The following is a 27,114-nucleotide window of genomic DNA, read 5'->3' on the forward strand; positions in this document are numbered from 1 at the left end:
GCGGCCAATTTTTACTGATGGTACTAAATTGTTCAGGGTTATTAAGAACGAGAAGATTGTGAAGAGCTCCAGAAGGGCTTCTCCAAAAGGGAGTGAATGGCAAATGCAAGTCAATGTAAAGAAGTGTACAGTAATGGATGTTGGGGCAATAATAATAATAATCATAATTTCAGAAATATATGCTCTGAGCTGGTGGTGACTCGCCAAGCACGAGACTTTGGGGTCATAGTAGTTGGTAGCTCAATGAAGGCGTTGACCCTGTGTGCTATTGTGGGAAAAAAGCTAATTCCATGCTAGTGGTAATTAGGAAAAGAATTGAAAATAAAACTGCAAACATCATAAATCTATGCTGCAAACCCATTTGGAATACTGCACGGTTCTGGTCATCTTACCTCAAAAAGGGTATTGAACAAGTTGGAAAAGGTTCAGAAAAGGGATACCAAAAGATCAAGGGCGTGGAGGAGCCACTGCCATATGAGGAAAGGTTGTGGCATTTGGCACTAGAGCTCTCCCCCCCCCCCCCGCCGCCATGGCTTCTAGCAACTGGTATTCAGAAGCATTAATGCCTCTACCCATGGCTAGTAACCATTGATAGCTTTCTCCTCTGTGAATTTGCCTAGTGTTCTTTTTAAAGGCATCCGAGCTGGTGGTCATAATCACTCCCTCTTGTGGGAGTGAGTTCCATAGTCTAACTGTGCGCCAGTACTTCCTTGCCTCCCTAACTACTCTAACAATACAGCCTTTATGGCTTTAACACCAAGCCCGCTTCCCGCCACCCTTTGCTTAATACCCTCCCTGATGAAGAGTTCTGGAGACCTCAAAAGCTTGCTCACTATTTCGTGACGTTTGGGTGGCTTCATGAAAGCATTGCTCTGTGTGGATTTTGTGTGGATGGCTACTTTACCTATGCTTCCGGGGAGTTGGGGCGGAGAGAGAGAGAGAGAGAGAGAGAGAGAGAGAGAGAGAGAGAGAGAGAGAGAGAGAGAAGTGCATCTAACGTGCCCTAAATGTATCTCAAACGCAGCATTTTGGTGTGGTCGAGAGTACATCCTTTTTGGCTAAATGGCATCCCCGCGCGCCCTTCTCCGTGGTGAGCCAAAAGTACGGCGCAAGCGATAGGAATGGCATTGCTGAAGGTTGCAGCTGCCTGGAGCCTCACCCGGACTTGGGAGAGGTGACATTTCTGGCTCGCAGCAGGTCTCTCCTTTTTTTGCGCTGGATGGAAGTGTCAGCGTCGAGGGCGTGGCTTGGCGAGGGCGCGCCCCTCTTCCTCGGCTCCTGCTCGGAGAGCCAGCTCCGTTGAGAAAGACACTTTCCTCTCTTCTGCTCCCCGGCTTCTATCTGACTCCTCCCTCCTGCAGCTCTGAATAGTGCAGAGCGAGCCAACGAGCTTCTCCTTTTCTTCCCCCCGCTGCTATAGTTCCTTCTCAGCCGGCAGCGTGAGACCGAGATTCTCCTTTCTTTCCACTACGGCACGTTTTCTGGTACCTGCTGGACGCGTCTGACTTGCAGAGCTAAACTTGATCAAGAGGATCCGGGACCCATTCAAAAACAGAGGAAATCACGTTGCCTTATTTTCTTGCATCTTTTTCTCCCTGGCACTTAATGCTCCTTTTTCAAACCATGTGCTCTTTTTCTCTCTCTCTCTCAAGTGACAGCTTGGCTGGGCTTGCTTGACTGCATCCTAAAGCAGGTCTCCAGGAAAAAGGGTGCTGGACAAGGGATCTATCTATGCAGTCCAACAAACTTGGCGGAGAAGATCAGAAATTCACCGTGAAGCCAACAGTTTTTGTGTCCCCAGATGACAACTCCCAGAATTGGTGGGAAGGCAAAATAACACCCCACCCATCCCAAGAACCATGTCGGTCACTCTGAGCAATGTCTCATCAAACGGGACGAGCCACCATGGGATTATGGATATACCCAAAGGGCAGAAGCCTTTGAATCTCTTCCTTTTCTGCTTGACTTTTGTCATCACGTTCACCGCCCTCTTGGGCAGCATCTATTCGCTGGTGTCTCTGCTGAGGATGCAGAGCAAAAGTACTGTATCCATGCTGGTGACTTCTTTGACAGTGGACGATCTGATCAGTGTGGCACCAGCAACCATCTTCATGCTCAAGCATTGGTTGGATGAGATGCTCCCCCAGACCTTGTGCACGGCTTCGGCGCTGCTGTACTTATTCCAGGGCTTTTCCAGCAATCTGATGGGGTCTCTCATAGTTTCTTATAACTTCTACAGCCTTAGCAAGATGGGAACCGGCCAAGGGGCCAACAAGAGGCCGGTCAGCATGGTCTGGGCCGTTCTCACTATCTGGATTGTCAGCCTACTGATCTGTATTTTGCCTCTTTGCGGCTGGGGTAGCTATGCCTCCACCCCTTGGGGGTGCCTGACAGACTGCACAAGCTCTTACGTTTTATTTCTCTTTATCGTCTACTCGCTGTGCTTCTGCCTCCTCCTCGTGCTCTCCATCCCTTTAATTTATCAGCTGCTGTGTTCAGATGAGCAGCAGCATCTGTACGACGATTATCACCAAATTGCCAGAGGCTATTTCTCCCCTGGGTCACCTCCGACTGGCAGCCGTCACACCCCTTCCCTCTCTCTGGAAGACACTGTGAGCAAAACCTTGAAGCATTTCCAAGGCACTTGTCCAAATGCTGACCTCAAAGTTAGGCAAAGCCCAGTGGACCATTATGGACTGGATCGCTACGGCATGCAAGAGGGGCCCTACAACAGCCGAACCCTCACTGTGGAATTTGCTCAGAAGCGCTTTTCCCTGATTCTGGCGCTGACCAAAGTCACACTTTGGCTCCCAATGATGGTAAAATCAAACCAAGTTTCTTTCTCTATTTGTAATGTTCCAGGGGCTGTGGGGGGGGGGGAGTTTTGGATGAAATTTAAAGCATGCCATTGAACACAGAGCAAATGAGGCAACTTTCCCATGTAACTTGCACTGGACATCTTCAACACCAGATAGTCCAGTTAAAAGTTACTGGCTTGTTTGCTTTTTAATCATTTTATCCTGTAAGACCATCAAATCAGCTACTAAGAGTTAAACGGATTGCCCATCAGAGATTCATTGCATATATTATTGTCATTTCAATCAAACCCTGTGCTGTTAGTATGCTGGCAAATCCTGTATCAGCAACTCTTAATTATTTGAGTTCGCTGAGTGTGCAAGAGCCCCCTCCATGCGTATCAGTGTCTTCTTATGGAAAGGGCTGGGCTTTTAATTGCACGTTCTGATTATCTAGATTTGGGTGAATAGATTTGTATTGAACATATGTTTTCATGGGCATCAACAAAGGATCATGCCAAACCAAGGCTCCAGCTAATTACTTAATTGACTCTGGTTTTATGCTAGAGTAAGCATTCTACGAATAAGCATTGCAGAGTGAGTCAAACAAGAAAACTACTTGGAAGGGCAGGCCAAGGGCTACTTTTTCAAGCAACTGGACAGGCTGTGGGTTGGCTGCATGAAATTAATTGGAGCATCTGCAGATTCCTCCTTTCCTGGCTCCGAGGCACACCCTTTGGCAGTGGATTGCCAGAGGCTGTAAAATGGAAAGATGTCTCCGAAGCAAAGGTTTGTGTGTTTGCTTATGGTTTTGTAAATAATGAGAGCTGCTGAAAACTGCTTTGCTTCAGGATAAGTGCTGTGTGACACCTGTGAAACTCACTCAGGGCCACACATAGCACATGTGAATGCCTTGGACTAAGAATCCTCTGCTTTAAGTTTTCTCTTCTTCTCCAGTTCCTTTCCCCAAATTCACCTTGACCCTGAAGCCTTTGAGTTGACCTTCAAATCATCCCCCCAACTGTGATTATGGTTGAATTTCTAAGCATACTTTCCTGGGAGTCAGCAGCATTGAACGTGGTTCCCCCCTCCCTCTGTGGCCTCCTCACCAGTGAGATTTAGACTGTAAGGTTTGTGGCAGTAGGTACCTTCTCTTTTCCTTGCGAAACGGCACTCATTGATGGTACTGTATAAGTCATCTATCATCATTATCAGTGCCATCATCTAAGAGGTGTGTTTCTGTCTCCCAGCATTACCTCAAGTGGACTTTTATTAATAGCCTCAGGGTCAAAGCTACTTCTCTGCCAGAGCAAAGGCATCAATATTTATTGTTTCACTTGAAGCAACTGACACAGATGGGAGTTGCACTGGAACATTTGCTTCTCAGCATCTGTCAGGATTCAAAGTCATAGAGCTCGCCTTCGACAGATTCCAGAGGAACAGGAATGCTGGTTTCAAGCTGCACCAACACTTTAGAGACCAGCAGTGCAAGATACCAGAAGCAAGCCCTGATGGGTTCCATGGGGCTTACGCCTAGGTAAGCCTAACTGGCTTACAACCATGTATCCTTTTGGAGATGGCAACCTCATTGTGTATCTGTGCTTCAGAGCCAATGCCTATTGAGACCTGCATTCTTTTAAAATAGGGTTAACCACTGTGGTGCCCTATAGATGTAGCTGGGCTACTGGCAATGTTGGCCTGGGCTGATGGGAGTTGGGAATCCAAATTATTTGGAGGGCAGTGTGGTGTCCACCCTTGTTTTAAAATGCCACAAATATTACACTGTTACATATTTAGAGTGTACTGGGAGTTATTGAAAATAAAGGCTAAGGTTATGCATAGGCTTTCAAGAAACAGTGGGCTATCAAAAACTGTACTGCAGCAGGTGCATTCCTAAGAACCAAGGTTTTAACAACAACAAAAAAAGATAATGAGCACACAGAAGTCATGCGATTCTAGAGCCTGAATACAATGCAGTGAGAAATTGGAGATTGTAAATATACATAATGGAACAACCCACATAATCCTTAATACAAACCACAGAAGACACAAGCAAATGTGTGGCTAAATTCTGTTCTGAATTCAATTATTCCTCATGGATTCTTTAAAATAAAAGGCAACTTCACACATTACCTTCGGTGTACACATGTATGATTCAAGGTGGTTTAAGTGTGCCTATGGCAAATGGGTGTGTACCAGGAGCAGGGGAGAGATGAGAGGAAATAAGACTCATGACACAGAACCATGGCAGAAGATCAGCCACACACTGTATCAAGTACAGCTTGACTGAGGAAAGGCATGAGATTCTGGCAATCTTGTTCCAGGTGCAAAATGCTGCCCGAAAGCCTTGACCACACCAAACTACTATATCATGATGGGAGATGGGCAGGAAGCCAACTCTGCCAACCACCGATGCCATTCCTGTGGCTGTAGCTCTTCCCACCGGGTGCAGTAATGGTGATATTCAGAAACAAAGATGGGCTGCTCTATGCCCCATAGCCCCTTAAGATGTGGGTTTCCCAATGTGAGAGATCATGGAGCCCTCCTCAAGTTCCTCTGGACCCAAGTTGCTGCCTAACGCCTTTGCATCTGTATGGTAAAATCGCAGCTGTGAGAAATAGTGCCACAGGGATGGTAGAATTAAATGTAGGTTCATCAAACAAACTAGCTGCCAAGACAAGCCAGTTATGAACAGGAGAACATAAGAAGAGCCTGCTGGAACAGGCCAGGGACCCATCTAGTCCAGCATCCTAGTCCAGCTGGATGCCTGTAGGAAAATCCAGAAACAGAGCCCAATCACAAGAGCACTATCCCCTCCTGTGGTTTCCAGAAACTCGTATGGATAAGCATTGCTACTTCCAACTAGGGAGGCAGGGGATAGCCATCATGGCTTGTAGCCATCAATAGCCCTCTCCTTCATGAATCTGTCTAATCTTCTTTCAAAGCCATCTAGGTTGGTGGCTATCATTGCCTACCAAGGGAGTGAGTTCTATATTTTAACTATGCACTGCTGCTGCATAAAGGAGTACTTTTTAAATCTGTCCTGAGTCTTCAGCAACATGAACCCTGAAGAACCGTGGTTTACAGGAAGAAACCCTATACACATACAGTATATCCACACACACATGCATAGAGCCATTTACAAACTGATGTTGATTGCATGTTGGCTGGGGAACGTGTCCAACGGGCTTGCTAGTGTCTCATTCACGAGAGCGTCTCCATTTTATTACACTTCTTGTTCTTGTGAAGAAGCTGGTAAAATGTAGGCTGGATGTGGTTACTGTTAAGTAGATTTGTAGCTGGTGGAGTAACCAAAACCAAAGAGTGAGTGTTCACCAATGGCTCCTCATCATCCAGGGGGAAAAAGTGGGGTGCCCCACTGCCACAGGGTTCTGTCCTTGCCCCATTGTTGTTCAACATCTTTATAAATGACATGGATGAAGAAATTGAGGGGATGCCCATCAAATTTGTAGCTGACACCAAGCTGGGATGGGTAGCTAATGTTGCAGAAGGCAGAACCGGGATTCAGGATGACCTTAACATATTGGACAAGTGGGCCAAAGCTAAAAAAAATGAATTTCAATAGGAGAAATGTAAAGTTCTGCACTTAGGTAGGAACCACCAGCTACACAAATGTAAGAGGGTGGAGGACACCTGGCTTACTAGTAAAGGTAAAGGGACCTCTGACCATTAGGTCCAGTTGCAGACGACTCTGGGGTTGCGGTGCTCATCTTGCTTTATTGGCCAAGGGAGCTGGCATACAGCTTTCGGGTCATGTGGCCAGCATGACTAAGCCACTTCTGGCAGACCAGAGCAGCACACGGAAATGCCGTTTACCTTCCCGCCGGAGCGGTATCTACTTGCACTTTGACGTGCTTTCAAACTGCTAGGTTGGCAGGAGCAGGGACCAAGCAACGGGAGCTCACCCCATCATGGGGATTCAAACCACCGACCTTCTGATCGGCAAGTCCTAGGCTCTGTGGTTTAACCCACAGTGCCACCCACATCGGCTTACTAGTAGAACGTGTAAAATGGATCTAGGGGTCTTAGTAGACCACAAGCTTAACATGAGTCAACAGGGTGATGCAAAAGCAAAATAAGCTAATGCTATTCTAGGTTGTATCAACAGAAGTATAGTGTCCAGATAAAAGGAAGTCATAATACCACTCCATTCTGCCTTGGTCAGACCACACCTAGAATACTGTGTTCAGTTCTGGGCACCACAATTTAAGAATATTGGACCTAGGCATAGTCTATATTGCAGAGATGAAGAACCTCCACCCCAGGGGCCTAATTAGAGCCACCAAGAGTCAGCTGCTTGTAACATCTGTATTACACATTCCATTGGTATGACACTTTCAGGCAAGACTTATTCTGTTCCTCCAAGGAACCAGACTTACCAAATTTCAAAGACACAAAGAAAAGGCTCCTCATTTTATTCTATTTCTTATTTCTCTTCCCTCCTTCCTGTAACCTTGCAGAAAGTTGGTTATTTCTCTATGTCAATAAAAACAAATATGAAAATGAACAAAACAAATGAGAAATGAATAGACTGTGCACTCAGAATTCATTTGTTTGACTCTCTATGTGAATAAAACAAATGGGGCTCATTTTTAATTTGTTTATTTTAATGAATCCACACACTCATGCATCACCTAAGTAGGGCTAGAGTCTCACATTAAAGCAGCTGCTCCCACCTCACAAAACTCATCCCGCAACAGATTGGACACAATCCAGCAAAAACATTTAAATGCCTGGTTGATTTCAGTAGGAGTGTTAAGCCCATGCTTAAATGAACATGATTTATAAAAGCTTAATATAGTGCAATCATATGTATTTTGTAAGTTCTATTAGGTTCAATAGGCCTTTTTTTGCAGATGATGGGCCATATCCAGCCCTGCATCTCTTCTGGCAGAAAGAACTTATGTGCATGCAATGGAGCTTTATCTTTTTGCCAGTCTCTTCCAGTCTCCTGTGCACCCCCAAAATCAGCTCCAGAGTGTTGGGGGACTGTTGGGAGCAAATTTGTGTGTATATAAGAGATGAGATGGAAGTCCCATTGCAACAGTGGAACTTTGCTGGAGCAGCACTATCTACAACCCTCTGTGAGCAACTGAGAGATGGGGCGCGCAATTTTCCATTTACCCTTGTATGGTTTGTTTGTTTTTATTCCTTTTACTCCTAGTAACAGACAACTAGAGTGTTTTTAATTTCTTTGAAATGCCTCTCTCTTTCAGATTCAAATGGTTGTTCAACACACTGTTGGGTTTCAAAGCCTCTCCTTTGAGATATTCAGCTTTCTGCTAACGCTGCTAGCCATTACTGTCACCCCAGTATTTGTCTTGTCAGAACACTGGAGTCACCTGCCTTGCGGCTGCATCATCAACTGCAGAAGGAATGTCTACACTGTATCCTCAGAGGAAGGCAAAAGTAAGTACAGAAGGATGATGGGAAGGGACTGGAGGCTAAGCTTCTGATTCTGCCTGGCCCTGAACAACTTCCCCTTCCCAGGGAAAACTGTGCAGAGTTACAGTTTTCATGTCCCTTTCTTGTATTATGTGAATGGCTGTTCAACATGAACACCACAAAGCTAGGAATACATGGGTTTCACCCATGGTAACTTCCTTGATCCCTCTGGATCTGTGGTAGAGCATGCAGCAGGTCCAAAATCCAATCTCCAACAAAGGCTAAGAAGGCCCAGTATCTGAAGCCCTGGAAAGCTGCCTCCAGGTAGTGTAAAGAATACCAAGTTAGATAGACCCACTGGTCTGACTTAGCACAAGACTTAGCTTTCCTGTGACTTAGCTTTCCTGTGCTGCTTCATTTGAAATCCCTGAGCTGTCCAGTTCTGAACAACTTGTAACCAACCAAGTCAAACACAGCCCATCAACAATATTGGATGCCTCCTCACTGATAAACCTGGTTTTTAACAACATATGGCTACAAGTGGGAGGGGTCGTCAAGTACTTCGGACCTTCAGCCTCAGTGCGTGGCTGGTGGAAGGGCAAGGCTGGTGAGGATGTGATGAAGGGGCAGGGCTAGCACGCATGACCCCACTCTCCCCTTCATGCAATGGTTAAGCACATGAGGAAATTGACAAGATAGAGCTATAGTGAAGGTCGCCCAGTGAGCTTAATGACTGTGCTGGGATTTAAACATTTGTCTCACTGATTGGTCTCACTGATCCGAGTAACACTGTCTACACTAGCTTTTTTTTAAGGTGTAGATGAGAGAGAAGCAGTTTCTTTACTTTATTAACTGTGCCCCTGAAGGACCAGGTGCGCAGCCTGGGAGTCATTCTGGACCATGGAGGCACAGGTCTATTCTGTGTCCAGGGCAGCTGTTTGCCAGCTCCATCTGGTACGCAGGCTGAGACCCTATCTGCCTGCGGACTGCCTCGCCAGAGTGGTGCATGCTCTGGTTATCTCCCGCTTAGACTGCTGCAATGCGCTCTACATGGGGCTACCTTTGAAGGTGACCCGGAAACTACAACTAATCCAGAACGCGGCAGCTAGACTGGTGTCTGGGAGCGGCCGCTGAGACCACATAAAAGACCTACATTGGCTCCCAGTATGTTTCTGAGCACAATTCAAAGTATTGGTGCTGACCTTTAAAGCCCTAAATGGCCTCGGTCCTGTATACCTGAAGAAGCGTCTCCACCCCCATCGTTCTACCCGGAGACTGAGGTCCAGCACCGAGGGCCTTCTGGCGGTTCCCTCACTGCAAGAAGCCAAGTTACAGGGAACCAGGCAGAGGGCCTTCTCGGTAGTGGCGCCCTCCCTGTGGAACGCCCTCCCACCAGATGTCAAAGAGAACAACAACTACCAGACTTTTAGAAGACATCTGAAGGCAGCCCTTTTTAGGGAAGCTTTTAATGTTTGATGTATTAGACTATTTTAATATTTTTTTGGAAGGCGCCCAGAATGGCTAGGGAAGCCCAGCCAGATGGGCGGGGTACAAATAATAAATTATTATTATTATTATTATTATTATTATTATTATTATTATTATTATTAAATTTATATCCCTCCCAAAGGAGACCAGTGTGTGATCTTTCTTCCTCCAAAAGAGAGCCTCTCTTCTGGACTAGGTGATTGATTGATGCTTCGGTGTCCCAGCTCCATGTGCCTTGATTCTATGCATGTAACCTCAGAATCATGGCTATCTACATTTAAGGAGGATATCTTATATCTAAATGTGCACAGTGCAGGACCATTCGAAGAGCTCTGCTAGATGAAACCAAAGGCCTATCTAATCCAGCATTCCAACAGGGGACAAGCAGATGCTTTGGAGAAGCCCACAGGGACTCTCCTGTTGTTGTTCTCCAGCAACTGGTCTTCAGAGGTATGGTGCTTCAATAGCCATTGATAACCTTATCCTCCACAAATTCCTCTAATTCCCCTCTGAAGCTATCCATACTGATGGCCATCTCTCCCATCTTTTGGGTGCAGATTCTATAGTCTAGATAGGTTCTGTGTGAAGAATTACCTCCTCTTGTTGGTCCTGAATCTCTCAACATGAAGTCCCACCTGCAGTCTTTATAGGCAGCTCACGCAGAACAGAACATGTTTCAGTAGTTTGGCCAGGGTTGTTACAAAAATCTTCTTGAAAATGGATCTATGCTTATGACGGAGATGACTTTTGCTCTAAATTGATTCTTCCTCTGGATCTTTCAGAACCTGTTTCCCCAACTACAGTGTTTGCTGTGTGTCAAGAAGCAATTTGTTCCTGATAGTGCTTTGTAACAAACTGGCTCTGGCTCCGATACAATATTTACAAAGTGAAATATGTGACAGATGGCAAAGCAACGATTACCTAATTGTTTCGAAACTGAATTTTCCTTTTGTTTTATTTTTTGCCAAGAGCTATTCTATCTCACCAGGACCCCATGCAAAATATTTACCATGCAGAATTAAGCAACTTAAAATATAGCTCATGTGCCCAGTGCCAGAATGGCCTTAATATATTTATTTAGAATAATTATAAATCACCCCCTCCCTTCCCAACATAACCAATCTCTGAGCACGGTACATACAGTACAATTAAAACTCATCCAGACTGAACAACCACAATAAGAAAACAATTTAATAACTAAAGTTGATAAAAGAAATAGATTAAAATCCTCAAGGCACAGATTCTTAACAACACAAGTGAGTTGTAAGAACTAAACAGCTAATGTTCTGCAAGTGTCTGGGCAAAGCAAATAGGTTTTTTGCTTGATGCTTGGTAAAGAGGCGGTGCCATGCATACTGCTAAGGCACTGGCAGACACACATCTTTGGCCCGAGCACCAAACCCTTGTCCAATTCCCAGGGGGGTCACATGCCAGGAGCAGGTGTGGCAAAAACTGGGTGTGACATTGCATGCATGCAGACACAGAAACACACATACACACCACTTATTGGCTGATCCATGCAGATCTGTGGGCAGGAGGCAGGTATCAGTCCCTCTCTGTTCATAAAAATGACTGATCTGATGTATCAGATTTGTATCCTCACAAGTGCACTAATCTCTCTGCATTCTAGTGATGTGCCTGCTCAGTTTCTTTGTTCTTTCTGCTGCTGCTGCAGCTACCCAATATGTAGTTTCTTGGGTGAGCAAAATAATTGCAAGGGAGCCCAGATCAGGTCAGTGATCTGGGGGTTAAAGGTAAAGGGACCCCTGACCATTAGGTCCAGTCGTGGCCAACTCTGAGGTTGGGGCGCTCATCTCGCTTTATTGGCCGAGGGAGACGGCGTACAGCTTCCGGGTCATGTGGCCAGCATGACTAAGCCACTTCTGGCGAACCAGAGCAGCGCTCGGAAACACCGTTTACCTTCCTGCCGGAGCGGTACCTATTTATCTACTTGCACTTTGACATGCTTTCGAACTGCTAGGTTGGCAGGAGCAGGGACCGAGCAATGGGAGTTCACCCTGTCGCGGGGATTCGAACCGCCAACCTTCTGATCGGCAAGTCCTAGGCTTTGTGGTTTAACCCACGGCGCCATCCGCATCCTTGATCTGGGGGCTAGCCACCATCTAATTAGCCACTAGCAGTAAGAAGGACCTTATAAAAGCAAAAAGCCTACACTATATTTAAGTGGGCTCTTTGGAAAATCCCTTTTTAGCTTGCTTCTGTTTCTATCCCACTCTGTTCCAAAGACTGGGAATGATAAACAATGTGGATGGGGAACCTGTGGTTCTCTAGATGTTGCTGAACTACAACTAACACTATCCCTGAACAATGGCCACGCTGGCTGCGACTGGTGGAAGCTGTAGTCCAATAACAGCTGGAGGGCCACAGGGTTCCCATCCCTGGTTTAAAGCTTTGATCCAGAGATTTTCTGCATGCAGCATAGGGCTATCCATATAATCCCTTGCACATCTAGCCTCCAAACAGGTAGATGGTGCTGTTGACTTTGAGAACAGCACTCACTTGCTTGGATATGTGGAGGTCTGGGGTTCATTCCTTCCACTTCTCTTTTCCTTTGAGAACAAATGGGGTGGGGAGATGATGCCCCTGACTAGCAATATCATAAGTGACTTCCACAGTTCCCAATCCTACATCAGAAACAGTGTTGGATCCAGCCTGCGAAATGACTGCGAATGCAACTCCAATTTTCTGCATGCTTTTCTTAATTCTGAAGAGATGCTTCCATGTGCCTATAGCCCTTTCTGAATCAATGCCACAAAGCAGATGTAAACGATCTGATTAAAATTAGATTAAAGCCGTTCAGATGCAACAGATGCTAAACCATCTGCTGACTTAAGCCACACACACCTCCAAAAAACCAGGCACGATAAGATTGAAATGGCAAACAATGGATGGGATCCAGATTAGGTTAGTTGCAGAGTTCCCACCGAAATCAGTGGGTTTTAAGTCATGCCTGTCTAGTTCCAACCTAATGTGTATAATTTTGCCTGTTTTCACAGTTCATTTTGTTAAGTAGCATGCTGCACTAGCCCTTGATCCAAGGTGTTGGATCCACTTACCTGAATTTAGTTCCCACTGAAATCAACAGGACATGTGACTTGCCTTTTAGTAGTCTTATGCATACCAACTCCACGTCAGCCAGTTCAAATTACACCCTGCTGACTATCCTATCACGATGAGGCAGAAAGTTTGTTTTCTGTTTTGCATGTTATCAGCTTTCACATGCTGGGTCCTCCAGAAAACAGAGATCAAACACTACTTCTAATATCTGGGAAATCACTCTGTTTTCTTCCTGAGAAAATGAGTCAGCTAATATTGGGTAATGTCAGATATAAGTTCCAGGTGTGGTGGAAGTAGCTGGAAGACACATTAAATCCATTCCAAGGTATATGTATTCAGGGCAAATAATGTCTTCACCCTTAGAGCATATGTCTGTCTTCATTTAGCATTGGTGTTTAACCACTTGGAACATTAGCTGGTTTTTAAAAATATTGTTTTAAAGTGTGCAATGCAATCCAAATTTATCCCATTTTAGGGTATACGGTTGTTGTTTTTAATGCCCGTATCTGCCATTTGCACTTCCTACCAGCTATTTTTAATGCAAACACTTCTTTCCTTTCTTTAGCCAAAAGAAGAGGCTTTGAATTCAATCTGTCATTCCAACAAGGTTATGGAATCTATAAGATATCTCATGACAACCATCACAGCGACGATGGCAAGTCTATATCATACCACAGCTTGCTCAACTATGACTGCGAGAATATAAGAGAGACTCAAAAGGACTGCAGCAAAATTGAGTTCAGCACCATCTCCCTGGAGGACAGCTCCCTGATTAAAGAGAGCGCCAAGTGCAAAAAAACTGTTGGCACAGACACCAAACAAGACCTTAACAAGGATAAGTTTATGGATTGCCTGCTTTCTGACAAAATGGGAATGTATAAAAAAGAAGAGGTGAGGAATATTGAGAAGTGTGCTTTCTTTGAAGAGAAGGAAAGAAGGCTTTCTCATGAGGAGTGCCGAAAACCAGAACTCTCTGACTGGGAGTGGTGCAGAAGTAAGTCGGAGAGGACCCCTCGGCAGGTAGAGTCTTTGCTTGTTTGAAATCTTCTAAAAGTGTCTATGTGTAGTATGTGATGAATAACTTGCAGGCTTGGTGGTCTGTGCCTTATTTCTATGTTTTGCAACTTGAGCATCTATATGACTCAGATTTATGTGAAAAAGAGCCACAGTTGAGCCAGTGTACATCAGCTTCATGGAATGTATTCCTATTTATTTCACTGGCAATAAATGAAGCCCAAAGACTTTGGTTTACCAACATTGCAGGTAGGGTAGAGCTATAGTAAGTATGCTTTACCCTGGAGTCTATTTCTATTCTGGCAGTTAGGATCCACAGAAAGAGAGAGAGAGAGATGGCGGGAGGGAGGGAGTGGGAGACTACTAACTGCAAACAGTATTGTTAGCATGAGTGTCATCAGCCATGGGAAGTAGAGAAAGTGCAAAATCATTATGGGATATATATATATATACACACACACACACACACACACACACACATATATATATATATAACCACCAGAATCTCTTGCACAATATCTCCACTTCCTCTCCATCTTTTGGGTATGACTTTCTTCCATGCTGGTTTTTTCATTGTTTGTTTGTTTGATCATATCATCAAAAGCAAGGGATTTTGCTATTACCAAACCTGATTCCTTGACAGGTGGAGTGGATAAATGCTTAGAAGATAGCAAGGAGTTCTGCTTCCTTCTTTGCAATGCATCACCATCACCTTGAGAGGTGCCCGCTGTGCTTTTAGGCCATGTAGTCCTTGAGTGTACACAAGTCCTGCCAGTCTCTCCTTACTTCCATTTACTGTAGGGTTGGCATATCTCGAAGAGCAAAAAAGGAGGACAGCCCAAGCTGGGGAAAGAAGCACGTGGGCGTGGGCACACGGGGCCTCCACAGCGCTCCTCTTTCCCTGGCTCAGACTGGCAGTGGCCATGGCGTGCAAAGCAGCCCACGTCCAAACCGCCCAAGGCTAAGCCGCCAGGCTCAAGCTGCTGCCAGCCCGAGCCGAGGCAGGACCCCAGCTCCTACCTGATCACTCCACTGCAGTCCTTCTGCTTCCAGGGCACAGTGTCCTCCCAAGCATGCACATGCCCTCCCCCCCCAACCCCCCCCCCTAAAATTAAGAAACTCAGAAAACCTGGACATTTCCTTTAAAATGTTTTTAAAAAACCAAACCACCAGATGGGCATGTTGGCCTCCAAAAAGAGGACATGTCCAGGTATTCCTGGACGTATGGCAATCCTTATTTACTGTTCACCAATTTCAGTGCCTGGTTGCTACAAACCACCAACTCTCTTTCTCATCTTCTAATTGAAATAATCATATTTCCTCATGATCAGGGTGTAGTGGTAAGTGCAGGAGCACATCATTACAGTCCCCATAGCAGTCATCTGGGTTCCTCCACTATTAGACACCCCCACCCCACAGTACACACCCAATTTATTAGAAACTGCATTGCACTCAGTGGGGCTTTGTTCTGAGTGCATTGGTTCAACTTATAAACCACATGGAGCTGCAACGCAACTTGTAGCTTGCAATTAGAAATGCAGACAATTTCACAAAGAAGCGTGGATCCATGAGCTAGGATGAATTAGGAACTCCATCAAAGGAAAGGAATATCCAGACTCTGCTTGATTCTTTTCCTCATCAACTGACTTCTGATATGCTAACCTGTCACAAACAAACTTGAAAGTCTCATCATCACCTCATTCACTTGTCAGAGCAAAGACACTCTGTCAATTGCCCTGAAACTCTGGTGGATGATGCCATCATTCCTGCTGTGAAAAAAAGCCTTCGGGTTGCACTCCCTGCTCATTCACCACCCCACGCCACGCTCTCTCTGTATCACATCACATAAAAGTAGCTTCTATGCAGTTTTTTTTTAATCCAAAATTAAAACAAAACATATTATCCAGAAACATATCATCCTTATTCCCCCCCCCCCCATTTTTCCTGAAGTCTCTCAGCCCCACTCACCTCACAGAGTGTTTGCTGTGGGGGAGAAAGGGAAAGGAGAATGTTAGCCACTTTGAGACTCCTTTGGGTAGTGATAAAGCAGGATATCAAATCCAAACTCTTCTTCTTATTCTTCCCTCAGTTCCAGTCTTTGATTTCTCTAAGAATGCTGTTTTCTGCATGTTACACAGTTGCATAGATCCTCAAACTATTTAGCTGAATATCATCAATAAAAAGTTTGTGAATGTTTATTCAAAGCCAGCTAAGGAGTCCAGTTCGCTTTGTTGCATCTTCAAATACTTTGTAAAGAGTTCCCATTCATCTTTAAAGTCACAGTTATCCTTGTCCCATAGCTTATATGTCAATTTTGCCAGTCCTCATAGTCCATCATTTTTTCTTGCCATGATTCTTTAGTTGGGGTTTCTTCAGTTTTCCATCCTTGTGCTATTAGAACTCTCGCAGCCGTTGTCACATACATGAAGATGTTTTTCAGCTTTTTTGGCAGATCTTTCCCTACAATCCCTAACAAAAATGCTTCAGGTTTTTCAACAAATGTTAAATGGAACATTTTCTTCAACTCACTGTGTATCATTTCCCAAATTTTTTAAATTACATTACAATCCCACCACATATGATAAAATGGCCCTTCCTTTTCCTTACACTTCCAACATATATTTGAACTAGTTTTGTACATTTTCCCTAACTGCACTGGTGTTGTGTACCATCTGTACATCATCTTCATGTAATTCTCCTTTGATAGGGAACAATCTGTAAATTTTAAATCAGTTTTCCATAATTTCCATAATTCCATAATAAATTCCATCATAATGTTTTGACCTACATCTTGTGCCCATTTAATCATAACTGATTTTACCTCTTCATCTTCCGTCTCCCATTCTAATAGTATGCTGTATGCGGCCTTCAGTAATTTCACTTTCCCTTCTATCACTTGAAACCTATGCAGCTTCTATGCAGTTTTAACAGGAAGTGGGAAAGGTGCGTCTGTCTGTGAAGAACCCATTCAGCTTTCATTTACTTGGATTTGGATTTTGGATTTGATATCCCGCTTTATCACTACCCTAAGGAGTCTCAAAGCGGTTAACATTCTCCTTTCCCTTCCTCCCCCACAACAAACACTCTGTGAGGTGATTGGGGCTGAAAGACTTCAGAGAAGTGTGACTGGCCCAAGGTCACCCAGCAGCTGCAGGTGGAGGAGCAGGGAATCGAACCCGGTTCACCAGATTACGAGTCTACCACTCTTAACCACTACACCACATTGGCTCCCTATTTGAAGCAGGCATGGAAGCAAGGAAGGACATTCATGTACCAACCAGATTATGCAAGATCGTTGCTATTTAAGGGGGTTAAATATTCAAAGAAGTAGTGTAAGTTTTAAAAATGGTGTTCACCAGTGCTTCCCCCCCCCCCCAGAAGAATAGGTGCTGGTACTCACCATGAAGTTGTTACAGTAAGTGCCACACTTTTTAACAACCAAAAAACAACTTGTGTACTCTTGAGTACCTCCTGAAAAGAAAGCACTGGTTTTCACCCAGAGTTCAGCACCCTGGACAGAAATATTCTCTGCAATGCACTCCCATTCATGGCTACTCTGGAAAATTAATGATTTAGACCTAAAGACCAAAGCACTTTCTGAGAATACATATTGGACGCAAGAACCATCTTTGCAAAGAAAGCCCAATACTTGCTGTTCTTGCTGCCCCTGCACATCTACCTTCCTCAGAAATGGTGTTTGCATTCCTCAAGCTGTGAAAGGGCAAGTCAGGGCAGATATTCAAAGTGAGGGCTTCATCTCATGTCTATTCATCTTAGCTTTTTTGAGCCTCTCCATATGTATTGTCATGAATTCCTGGTACTGAGAAATTGAGCCAGACTCACCTCACGCCACCACAATTACTTTCAGGTCAATTTGTTATTTTTTTGTATGTTTATCGAAATATTCATATACTACTATATCATTAAAAAATGTCAAGGTGATTTATAGAAATATGTGTGTGGAATTAAAACACACAAGCCTTTAAAATCAAAGACCATCAACTAACCATGATGGGGAAAATGTTCTCTTTAATTGCCTGAATAAGCCTGGCAGTGTATAATTTTTTCAGCAGGCATTTAAAGGTTGAAACAAAAGGTACCTTCTGAATCTCTGGGCTGGGCTGATGACCTTAAAGGCTTGGTTTTTTCTTGTTGTCAGGTGAGCCCCTTTGTCAGGGGACAAAGAACGATGCTCCTGCAGATTACCTCAGTGATTAAACTGGGATGTAAAGGTTTCAGCAATTCTTAATGTACCTTGGACCCCCATTCCCCTCACAATTCCTCTAGAAAATTGAGATCAAAATTACTTATTTGAGGGGAATGGCGCCTCCTGCTGACTCTCAGCACCCTTAGGGAACTACAGCTCCCAGAATTCTTTGGGGGAAGCCCTGACTGTTTAAAGTGGCTTTAAATGTTTGGGGTGAATATGGCCCATGACAGCTTCATATGAACAAATGACTGGGACACATCAGTGGGAAGATTGTTGATGTTCTTGGGTCATGCTTGTACATCTTGTTGGCCATTGTGAGAAAAGGCTGCTGGATGAGCTGTGCCTTTGGCCTGCTCTCTTAGGTCTTTATGCCCAATGTGTGATGTCAAAACTAGATGGCAGGTTGTGGTGTTTGGGGTTTAATACCCCTGTGTGAATATATCAATAGGAGTCACCAGATGTTTTACAACAACAAGCCTTTTAACTTGAGATCTTTCCCGGTCTGCAGCTGTATTAGAATAGTTTCAATGATGTGTTTATTGTTTCATTGGGAAGAAGGGAGGGATATAAATTAGCAGCAGCAAGAATGCCCAACAGCCTCGGCCCAGTGTACCTGAAGGAGCGCCTCCACCCCCATCATTCAGCCCGGACACTGAGGTCCAGCGCCGAGGGCCTTCTGGCAGTTCCCTCACTGTGTGAAGTGAGATTGCAGGGAACCAGACAGAGGGCCTTCTCGGTAGTGGCGCCCACCCTGTGGAACACCCTTCCATCAGATATCAAGGAAATAAGCAACTATCTGATTTTTAGAAGGCATCTGAAGGCAACCCTGTTTAGGGAAGTTTTTAATGTTTGGGGTTTTATCATGTTTTAAATATTCTGTTGGGAATTGCCCAGAGGGCAGGGTATGAATAAATTATTATTATTATTATTATTATTATTATTATTATTATTATTATTATTATTTAATTAATCTTAGCTCCTTGGCTTCAACAACCAGTTGGTGCCAATATAGGTCTGAAAGCAAGTGTAGTGGTTAGGATGTTGGACTAGGACCTGAGAGCCCAGGCCTCAAATCCCCACTTGACCATGGAGCTCACTGGGTGACCTTGGGCCACTCAGCCTAGCCTATCTCACAGGGTCATTGTGCGGATAAAATGATGGGAAGAACCATGTATGCCACACCTTGAGCTTCTTGGAAGAAAAGGTGGTATATAAATTCAATAAACAACAACAACAACAAACTGGTGTGTGTGGCTAGCCTCTTCTGCCCTAGAAGTGAGGGTTATCCTTTCCTAGACAAAGTTTTTCTCTGCCTGCTTACCAGCCTTCCCTATTCCCTTGGCATGAACACTTGACATTTTCCAAACCGTCGCCCAGAGCCCTGTTGTCATGCCCTCATGCTCGGCAGGTTCTAAAGTTCAGGGCTTCTATCCACAAGGTCCATTTGCTTCCTGCATCCAGTAGTAGCTGCCAGACTGCCTGCCACAAGTATGACATTTGATCTTTTGAACAAACTGGGGAGACGGGGGGAGGGGGGAATCTTGCAAGTGCCAAAAGCAGAACTGACTGCTGTACCCTAAGGCTATGGCAAGACGGATGAACCAAGTACTTCAGTATTATTAATCACTGTTTTATGACTGCAGTAAATTCCCAAGAATATGATGTTTCCCTTACTGCCAATTCCTAAGAGCTTTCTGTTTCCAACTTTTGAGCAAACGCTTGTTAGTGATATGGAGCGAAGCGAGAGACTCGTTCTTCAGTGACATGCACAAATGCTGCTCTGCTTCTAAATGCTAGAGTCAAAAGTGCATTGATAGCACATATTAGGGGCGGTTTTAAATAGTTATTTTCAATGCAGCGCATAAATTAAGAATGCACTGCTGTGTCCAAAGGAGGGTTCCTTTTTCAGTCTGCATGTGAAAGAGAGCCTTGGGCTGCTTTCATAATAACACTTGGCTAAGCCTTCAAATACCACATGACTTGGTATTGTTGTTATCCTTACAATGAGCCTGTAAGGTAGGTCAATATTTGTATCTCCATAAGTAGGACCTGCAACAAAATGCTGCACTATAGCCTCACTTGGTAACAGGACTGTTCAAGCCAACCAGATTTATAAATTGTTGTGGGCTCAATAATCCAAGTAGCTCTCCCTATTCCAGCATCCCCTCCCACATTTTTTTAACCCACACTTTCCAGCAGTTGGCATTCAGAAGTATATTGCCTTCAACCACTATGTTACACTAGCTCTCTTTATGCAATGAATTGGTTTTGACACTGTTCTGATAAGTATCTCCTTATAATGTTGGCTCAGCTTTTTTTTTTTACAATGCAGATATGAAATGATGACAAATGAAAATGTCAGTTTTGAGTTCTAGAGTGTATCATGGGGCCCCTGGGGCTCTCCAAATTGGGACAAGATGCTTGGGGGCAATTTTGTCAGCTATCCAGGCCACATCTGAATTCCTCTAATCAATCAGGGCTTCAGCAGGAGCACCAGTCATATGAGTGATAAAATCTTCTGCTAAAATCCATCAGCATTTGTAGGGGGCTGGGGGGGCAGTCCATTTTAATAGGAGGCCTTGCAAAGGCAAAAGGATGGTGTAAGTCTCAATCTCAACAGCATTCTAACCACAACAAGAGAATACTTGTAACATATTCTGCCTTCAGATCACCTTCTTCCTGCCTAGGAGAGAAACCTAAATCCAGTGTGTATTGTTGGGACAGCCTTGTTGGGACAGCCCCATGTTTGTCAGGACAGTCATGAAGTCCTGAGCTGCCCCAGATCCTCAGCATAGACATCCCAGAGAATCAGCATCCTGGGGGTTCCTCAACACCAACTCTCATGCCAACTCTCTGTCAACTCAAGTAGAGGAACTGCTGGATAGTGGATCTTCTCCACCATCAGAATTCCAAATCTGTCCCAACACACAATATACAAACACTCCCCATTTCTACTCACTCAGACAGGTGGTCCGGAGAGAGTAACTGACGTTCCATAGACTACAGCAAACTCCATTCATAGCCAATGAGCCTACTCTGGTGCTGATCTGAGTTCTCAAGTGGGTACAGCTAGGAGAGAGTATTTCTACCCGGGTCTCAAACATACATGGCAAGTCAACTTCCTCATCCATTATCAAATTGTAGATGAGCAAGATCTTATTGAAAACTGATCTGGTGTTTAAAAGCAGCACTAGCAGATCCAGTGGCTAGGGGGTGGGGGAGATCAGTATAGCCAATAACTGTTTGAGCCACCTTTCCCCTTACTTGGCTAAGGTTAGAAGACCTCCCCGTTTCTCAGGGACACTCCTCAGATGTACAAATCAGTCCCCATACAAAATCCATTGAAGTTGAAAAGTGTCCCTGGATTCATTGAAAAAAAATATCTGGTAACCTTATACTCGGCATGCTTCCCAAATGCCATATCCTCCCCCCCCTTGCCCATGACACCTTGATTGCCCCCACCCATCCTTCTCTGTTCTCCACAGCTAAGCTAATAACACCTTTCCCATGCACAAATCAAGGACAGTGGCGCAGTTTCAAAATGCAAGACCCTGATCATTTTACTGGAAACAGACAACAGAAACAGCCACGGGCTCACAAATAGCCTAAATCCTCCCTATGCATGGAAATAGTAACTGAACCTTGCCATAAACAAACACATTTTTTTTTAATGGTTTCCCCATCAATGTTGTCAGGGTACTTCTGCCTGTGTTGGCCCAGTGGCTATCCCTGTTCCCTCTACCTAGAAATAGAGTTCTGAGCGGCCAGATGTCGATTAAGAGTGAAGGCTGTGTTTTCATGCCAGCCACCTGTTTTGTGGCTCTCCCACCTGCTGGCTGTGCAATGCTGATGGTGGGCATTCTTAGATAACTCCAGCACTATGGGTTGTTCTTCTTTGGCGATCACTTGTAGCCAAGTAAGATTGTCTTCCATAAACACAGTTTTAACAGTGGGTCCGGAAGGGACTGTGGAGCACAGTTTGGATGCACACGTCTTTCCACAGTGGGGACATACTGTAGGTTTCTGGGTGGGACTTGATCATGGTGAGGGTTTGCCAAATGTGCCTTCCTCTTAGCACGTTTCTCCCTTTCATCCTGCGTTCAAGCGTCTTCAAAGCCCATGACACCTTTGTTCTTGAATTGGAGCACTCGTAGGCCAGTGTTTCCCAGTTGTCGGTGTTTATACTACATTTTTTTAAGATTTGCCTTGACAGAGACTTTAAAGCTCTTTTGTTGACCACCGGCATGATGCTTTCCATTTTCAAGTTTGGAATAAAGTGGTTGCTTTGGAAGATGATAATCAGGCAGCCAAACAACATGACCAGTCCAACGAAGTTGATGTTGAAGAATCATTGCTTTGACACTGGTAATGGTGGGCACTTTTAGATAACTCCAGCACTATGGGTTTTAGCCAATGTTAGTTCTACTCAGAGCAGACTCACTGGAATGAATGGACCTAAGTTAGCTATGTCCATTATTTTCAATGGGGCTGTGCTGGCACTGGAATTGGAGGAAACCCTATGGTTCTCTTTTAACGCTCACAGTCCAGCAAGAGTAATGTGTCCACCCCCTACAAGGCATGGAAGTACATACACAAAAGTATTTGAGGCACATACTTATCCTGATTCTCTGGAGCAGATTTTGGAAGAATGTGAGTGCAACCTCGTATCTCCAGGGGTCTACACTTTGCGACCTTTCCTAGTGCCCACACTTCAGTCAAAGCCCAGGAGAAACTGTCACGAGGCAATTCCTCCCATAGGACTTTTTTTCCAGTCAGGAAGCGTTACTGCAGAGCACTGGAGAAATGTTTAATGAAAAGAAACACACTTTCCCTCTCACGACCTTGCCATGATAAGGCAAGTTCAAAACCGCCCTCGCCCATAAATTCTATTTTTTTAATATGATATTTATTGAAATTTTTTTAGAATTACAAAAGAAAACAAAGAAGAAAAAGAAAAAACAAGAAAAAACAAACCACATCAAACAATATAAGTTCAAAAAACAAAAATACACCACAAACACTCAAAAACAAATCCATCATTCTCAAATCCTCAACTGTCATTACCTTCTTTCTTTGACCTCCTCCTCCTCCCTTTTTTGGTATCCTGGTTGTTAATTGTCGCAGCAAATCCTTTCCATATTTCATAATATTCTGTCATTACGTTACCTTAATCTATTTTAATCTTATCTTACTATAAAAAACCTTAAAGCTTAAAACTTAAGTCTTATTTTTACCAACTTCTCATAACCATAATATTCTTACATAATTCTTTAAACATTTTTGCTAAAGCCAAGTAATTTCATTCCAACATTTTTCTAACATTCATCAATTTTATAAGACAATCCTAGTAATAAAAAGAAAATAAAAACAATCCAATCTTCATCCAACGTCCCTTCCTCCTGGTCCCGGGTTTTGTCAGTCCTTTTTATCCCATCAATCTAGCGCATTAACCTGGCAATCTTGTATCCGAGGCCCTTAAGTCTCTTCCATGTCCCTTCCGCGGCTCTTCTTCATATTTATAGCTGTATTTTCCTTTGTCTCCTGCTCCTTTCACTCGTGGGAACTCCAGCTTAACAATGTTTTTGACCCTTCTCGACAAATCAGCCCCTTTTCCATAGTCCACACTAAACTCCATATGGTATTTAAGAACATGTTTCAAAGTCCCTCCAAAATTAAGAGCCCCCACAACCCCAAACATCTCACGGCCCATTGCCAGACTTGAAAAGTCCAAACATCCCTGCATAGGGGGGGTCTATCCAACCCCCCATTTCCAAACCAGACCAAACTTTATCTTTCCAAATCTGGCTTTTTCCAAGTTCATTTGACAAATCCAAAAGCTCATGATCCTGCTGGGCCACAACTCCCTCCATCTCTGGCGCCCCAGATTCAGCAACATCCCCTTCCCTCATCTGTTCTGTCAGGGCATACTCCTGATTTAATTCCTGGGTGTCGCCCATATATTCTAAAGTTCCCTGCAGATGAAAAACAGAATCCACAATTCTCAGAGGAAGCAAACTTTCAAGAAACTGGAGGAGAGATTTCAGCACAACTCCGGTTGTCACACATTAATAAAAGAGCAAAAAACATGCTCATGGTTTCATAATTTTCATCTCTACTTGCATTGTAACTAGTTTGTTATTAAAATGGCTCAGCACAATCCTATATCTCTACTCAGAAGTAAGCTCCACTAACATCTGTGGGACTTACTTATAGGTAAATGCATATACATTTGTAGCTTCACAGTCCTATCACATTGTACTCACAGTTTAATCTGTAAGGAAAAGCAAACAAAGCGTGTTTCAGATCATTTCTAAATGTAATTTATCTGTTGGTTTTAGAGGGCTTAATTCCCCCCCCCAATAAATATTTATTGCTTGTAACCACAGGCCATTGCAAATTATAGAACTTAATAACCTGCCATTTCTATCCCAATGGGACCCCAAGAAAACCAAGCACAGATGATTAAAAATGACTTGTTAAACATATAAATCAATAAGTTTTTGTGGAAAAACTCAACTGATAAGTAGCATTACAACACAAAAGCATGTTTTTAAAAATTGAGCAGCAGCCCATCTGGGAGACAAGACGGGTCATTGTGGGATCTCGTAGGACACTGGGGTGGGGCAGCCTTTCAGAACAACTAGATATGCTTAAATGTAGCAAACCCCCCCCCCCCGGCCATTCTGGTGAAGTGCTCCAGAATATCAACAATGCTGACAGAATGTAAAGCTGCTGAGAGGTCCAGAAGAATCATTAGTGTCAGGGTTCTAATTTCAGACACGTTACTGTATAGACTGATAGTTCACATACATTCCGGAAAAGGAAAGGCCTTATCCAGAAAGGAGATTCTCTAAACACCAGGAAGAACTTTCTGACAGTGGAACAGACTCCAATGAGAGGTGGTAGACTCTCCTTCCTTTGATGTTTCTAAGCAGAGGTTGGGTGGCAATCAGTCATATATGATCTAGTTGTGATTCCTCGGGGTCCCTTCCAACTATACAGTTCTATGATTCTATAGATACTGAGCTAGATGGACCATTAGTCTTTTTCAATAGAAGGTGACTTCCTTTGCCCTTAAGATAATTTCTTAATTATCTTCTAACATTTGGGTGAATATTGTCTTTACATGTGATGTGCATGCTGTGAAGCTAGGTTGTCCGATTATTCTAATCTCTAGACTAGCCTGGAGAGTAAAGAAGACTCCAAGAAATAAGAAGTTACTTAGTTGTTTCTGAGCAAGAGCACTGGATCTTTGCAAACCCCCTCAACAAGCACACATCTTGTATGTTGTTTCCTTGTAGTCTTTTGCTCTGAACAACGGCAGCACCCAAACAGCAGAACTGCTGTGCGATATCTGTGCCAAATGGTATCTGTGCCAAGTGGGTTACTGAAATGAAAATCTTTTTAATAAACAGCATCATGGGCATGTTACGTGAACTGCCCACACTGCAGCAACAAAACTACAGACTTGGAATTCCTTTTCACTCCAGGATGTCCTCTTACAATGACATAGAGCTATCCGGTGTTGAATCCTAGAAAATTAATGAGACCTCCCGTCTCAGCTTTCAAAGCCTTAATGACTTCACAGTGAGAATCAGTGATTAGTTCCACTTCTGCAAAACACACACAGACAGACACTTATTGGAATGCAAAAGAAAACAGAGAGCAAGCCTTGAGGGGGTGCATCACTGCAGGCACATGTAAATCACTGAACTGATTTTTCTGAAATGAAAATCCAGACATCTGAGCGAGGTGAAAAGGGAGAGAGAATCTTCTCCAGGCTGCAAACACAGCTCGCAGTGGGGAGAGGAAGAGCTTTTGCAAGGTGAAAATACAAGCCTATATGAAGGAACCACTGTTTGAAACGAGTTCCAGTTGATTCCTTATCTGCTGCAAGCACTCTGTTCTTCTAACACAGAGGGGCAAGGAGATCGGGGACCTGGTGCAGTTCTTAAAAGATTCCCCCCTCATGAAATTAGGTAGCACAAAAAAAGTCTTGTGGTATCCTAATGCCTAACACATGTATAATGGCATAAGTTTTTGTGGAGTACAAAAGAGAGAGCCCTGACAGAGTGCACATGATTCCAAAAAGTTCTGTCACCCAGGCACTGACTACAGCAGTTTAGCTTCAGCAATGGCATTGCATCAGAAGCCGTTGGACCATTCTCAAGCTGCACTCAAAACATGAATATAGCCTCATTTATCCAAAGCGTCCTCAAGGGGCTGTGTGAGATTTTTAGCTATATCCATTGCTGAGTCAGGCAGTCATCCGGAAACAGAAAGCACCTATCCAATTGTTCCCAATGTTCACAGGATGTTTATGACAGGAGTGTCTCCAAGGAGTCAAAGGCTGGCCCCAGCGGGTTTAGCTGTTTTCATATCAAGGCTGTTTGTGGCTACTGAAATGGATTTGTTTGGGGGGGTCAGATCAACACCATGGAAAAGAATGTACGAGGGGTGATGATGCAGGAATCGAAAGGCAGGTGAAGCCAGGCCTGGCCTTACCATGAGGCAGCCTGAGGCGACTGTCTCAGGCAGTGAGATCCCACTGGGATCTAGAGACAGCATGTAACTAACTAAGAGAGATGAGTGACATTAGACCTCCAAGGCTGATCAACTGATTGTGGTATCTGGCCTTGAAGGATCATGGCTCTAATCTTGCTTAGGCCCCTGTGTGATCAAAGTTACACAAGAACATACCTTAAATATTTGAAGCAGAGGCAAAGAACCTTTTTCAGGCTGAGTGCCACATTACACCAGTAAAAAGTTGTTTGGGGGTTACAGTACTGTAATGAGCACCAGTGACAAACTAACATACAATCACACACACACACACACACACACACACACACACACACACACAGTAACTCTGATTTTCTTTTCCATCTTCTATTTTCATTAAATCCATTAATGCATTAAATCCAAATGCATAGATCAGCACATACTCCTAGCTAGTTTTTCTCTGAGTTTCCTCTGTCAATTGTAGGCAAGCAAAAGAGCTATGCGATTTAGTGAGCCATTCAAAGTTGTGTGTGTACTGTGTGTACAAGGTAACGCTACAGCCTTGTCTTCAATTTTCTCTATATACTGTTTATTATTATTTATAAACTCAGTTTTTAAAAA

The 27,114-nt window shown here is 43.9% G+C and overlaps 1 protein-coding gene across 1 annotated transcript in view; it reads left to right on the plus strand.

Annotated features, from left to right (window-relative positions):
- The first annotated feature begins 933 nt into the window (after window positions 1-933).
- Window positions 934-27,114, plus strand: part of GPR149 (G protein-coupled receptor 149) — a 42,903-nt gene continuing 16,722 nt past the window's right edge. Inside the window, exons 1-3 of the mRNA XM_081190200.1 lie at window positions 934-2,819; window positions 8,033-8,225; window positions 13,333-13,787. Coding sequence (XP_081046326.1) covers window positions 1,860-2,819; window positions 8,033-8,225; window positions 13,333-13,787 — 1,608 coding nt within the window. The 5' untranslated portion in view covers window positions 934-1,859. The remainder of the gene's footprint in view (window positions 2,820-8,032; window positions 8,226-13,332; window positions 13,788-27,114) is intronic.

This window comes from Podarcis bocagei (genome assembly GCF_964188305.1).
Source record: "Podarcis bocagei genome assembly, chromosome: 4".
In the NCBI taxonomy this organism is placed as follows: domain Eukaryota; kingdom Metazoa; phylum Chordata; class Lepidosauria; order Squamata; family Lacertidae; genus Podarcis; species Podarcis bocagei.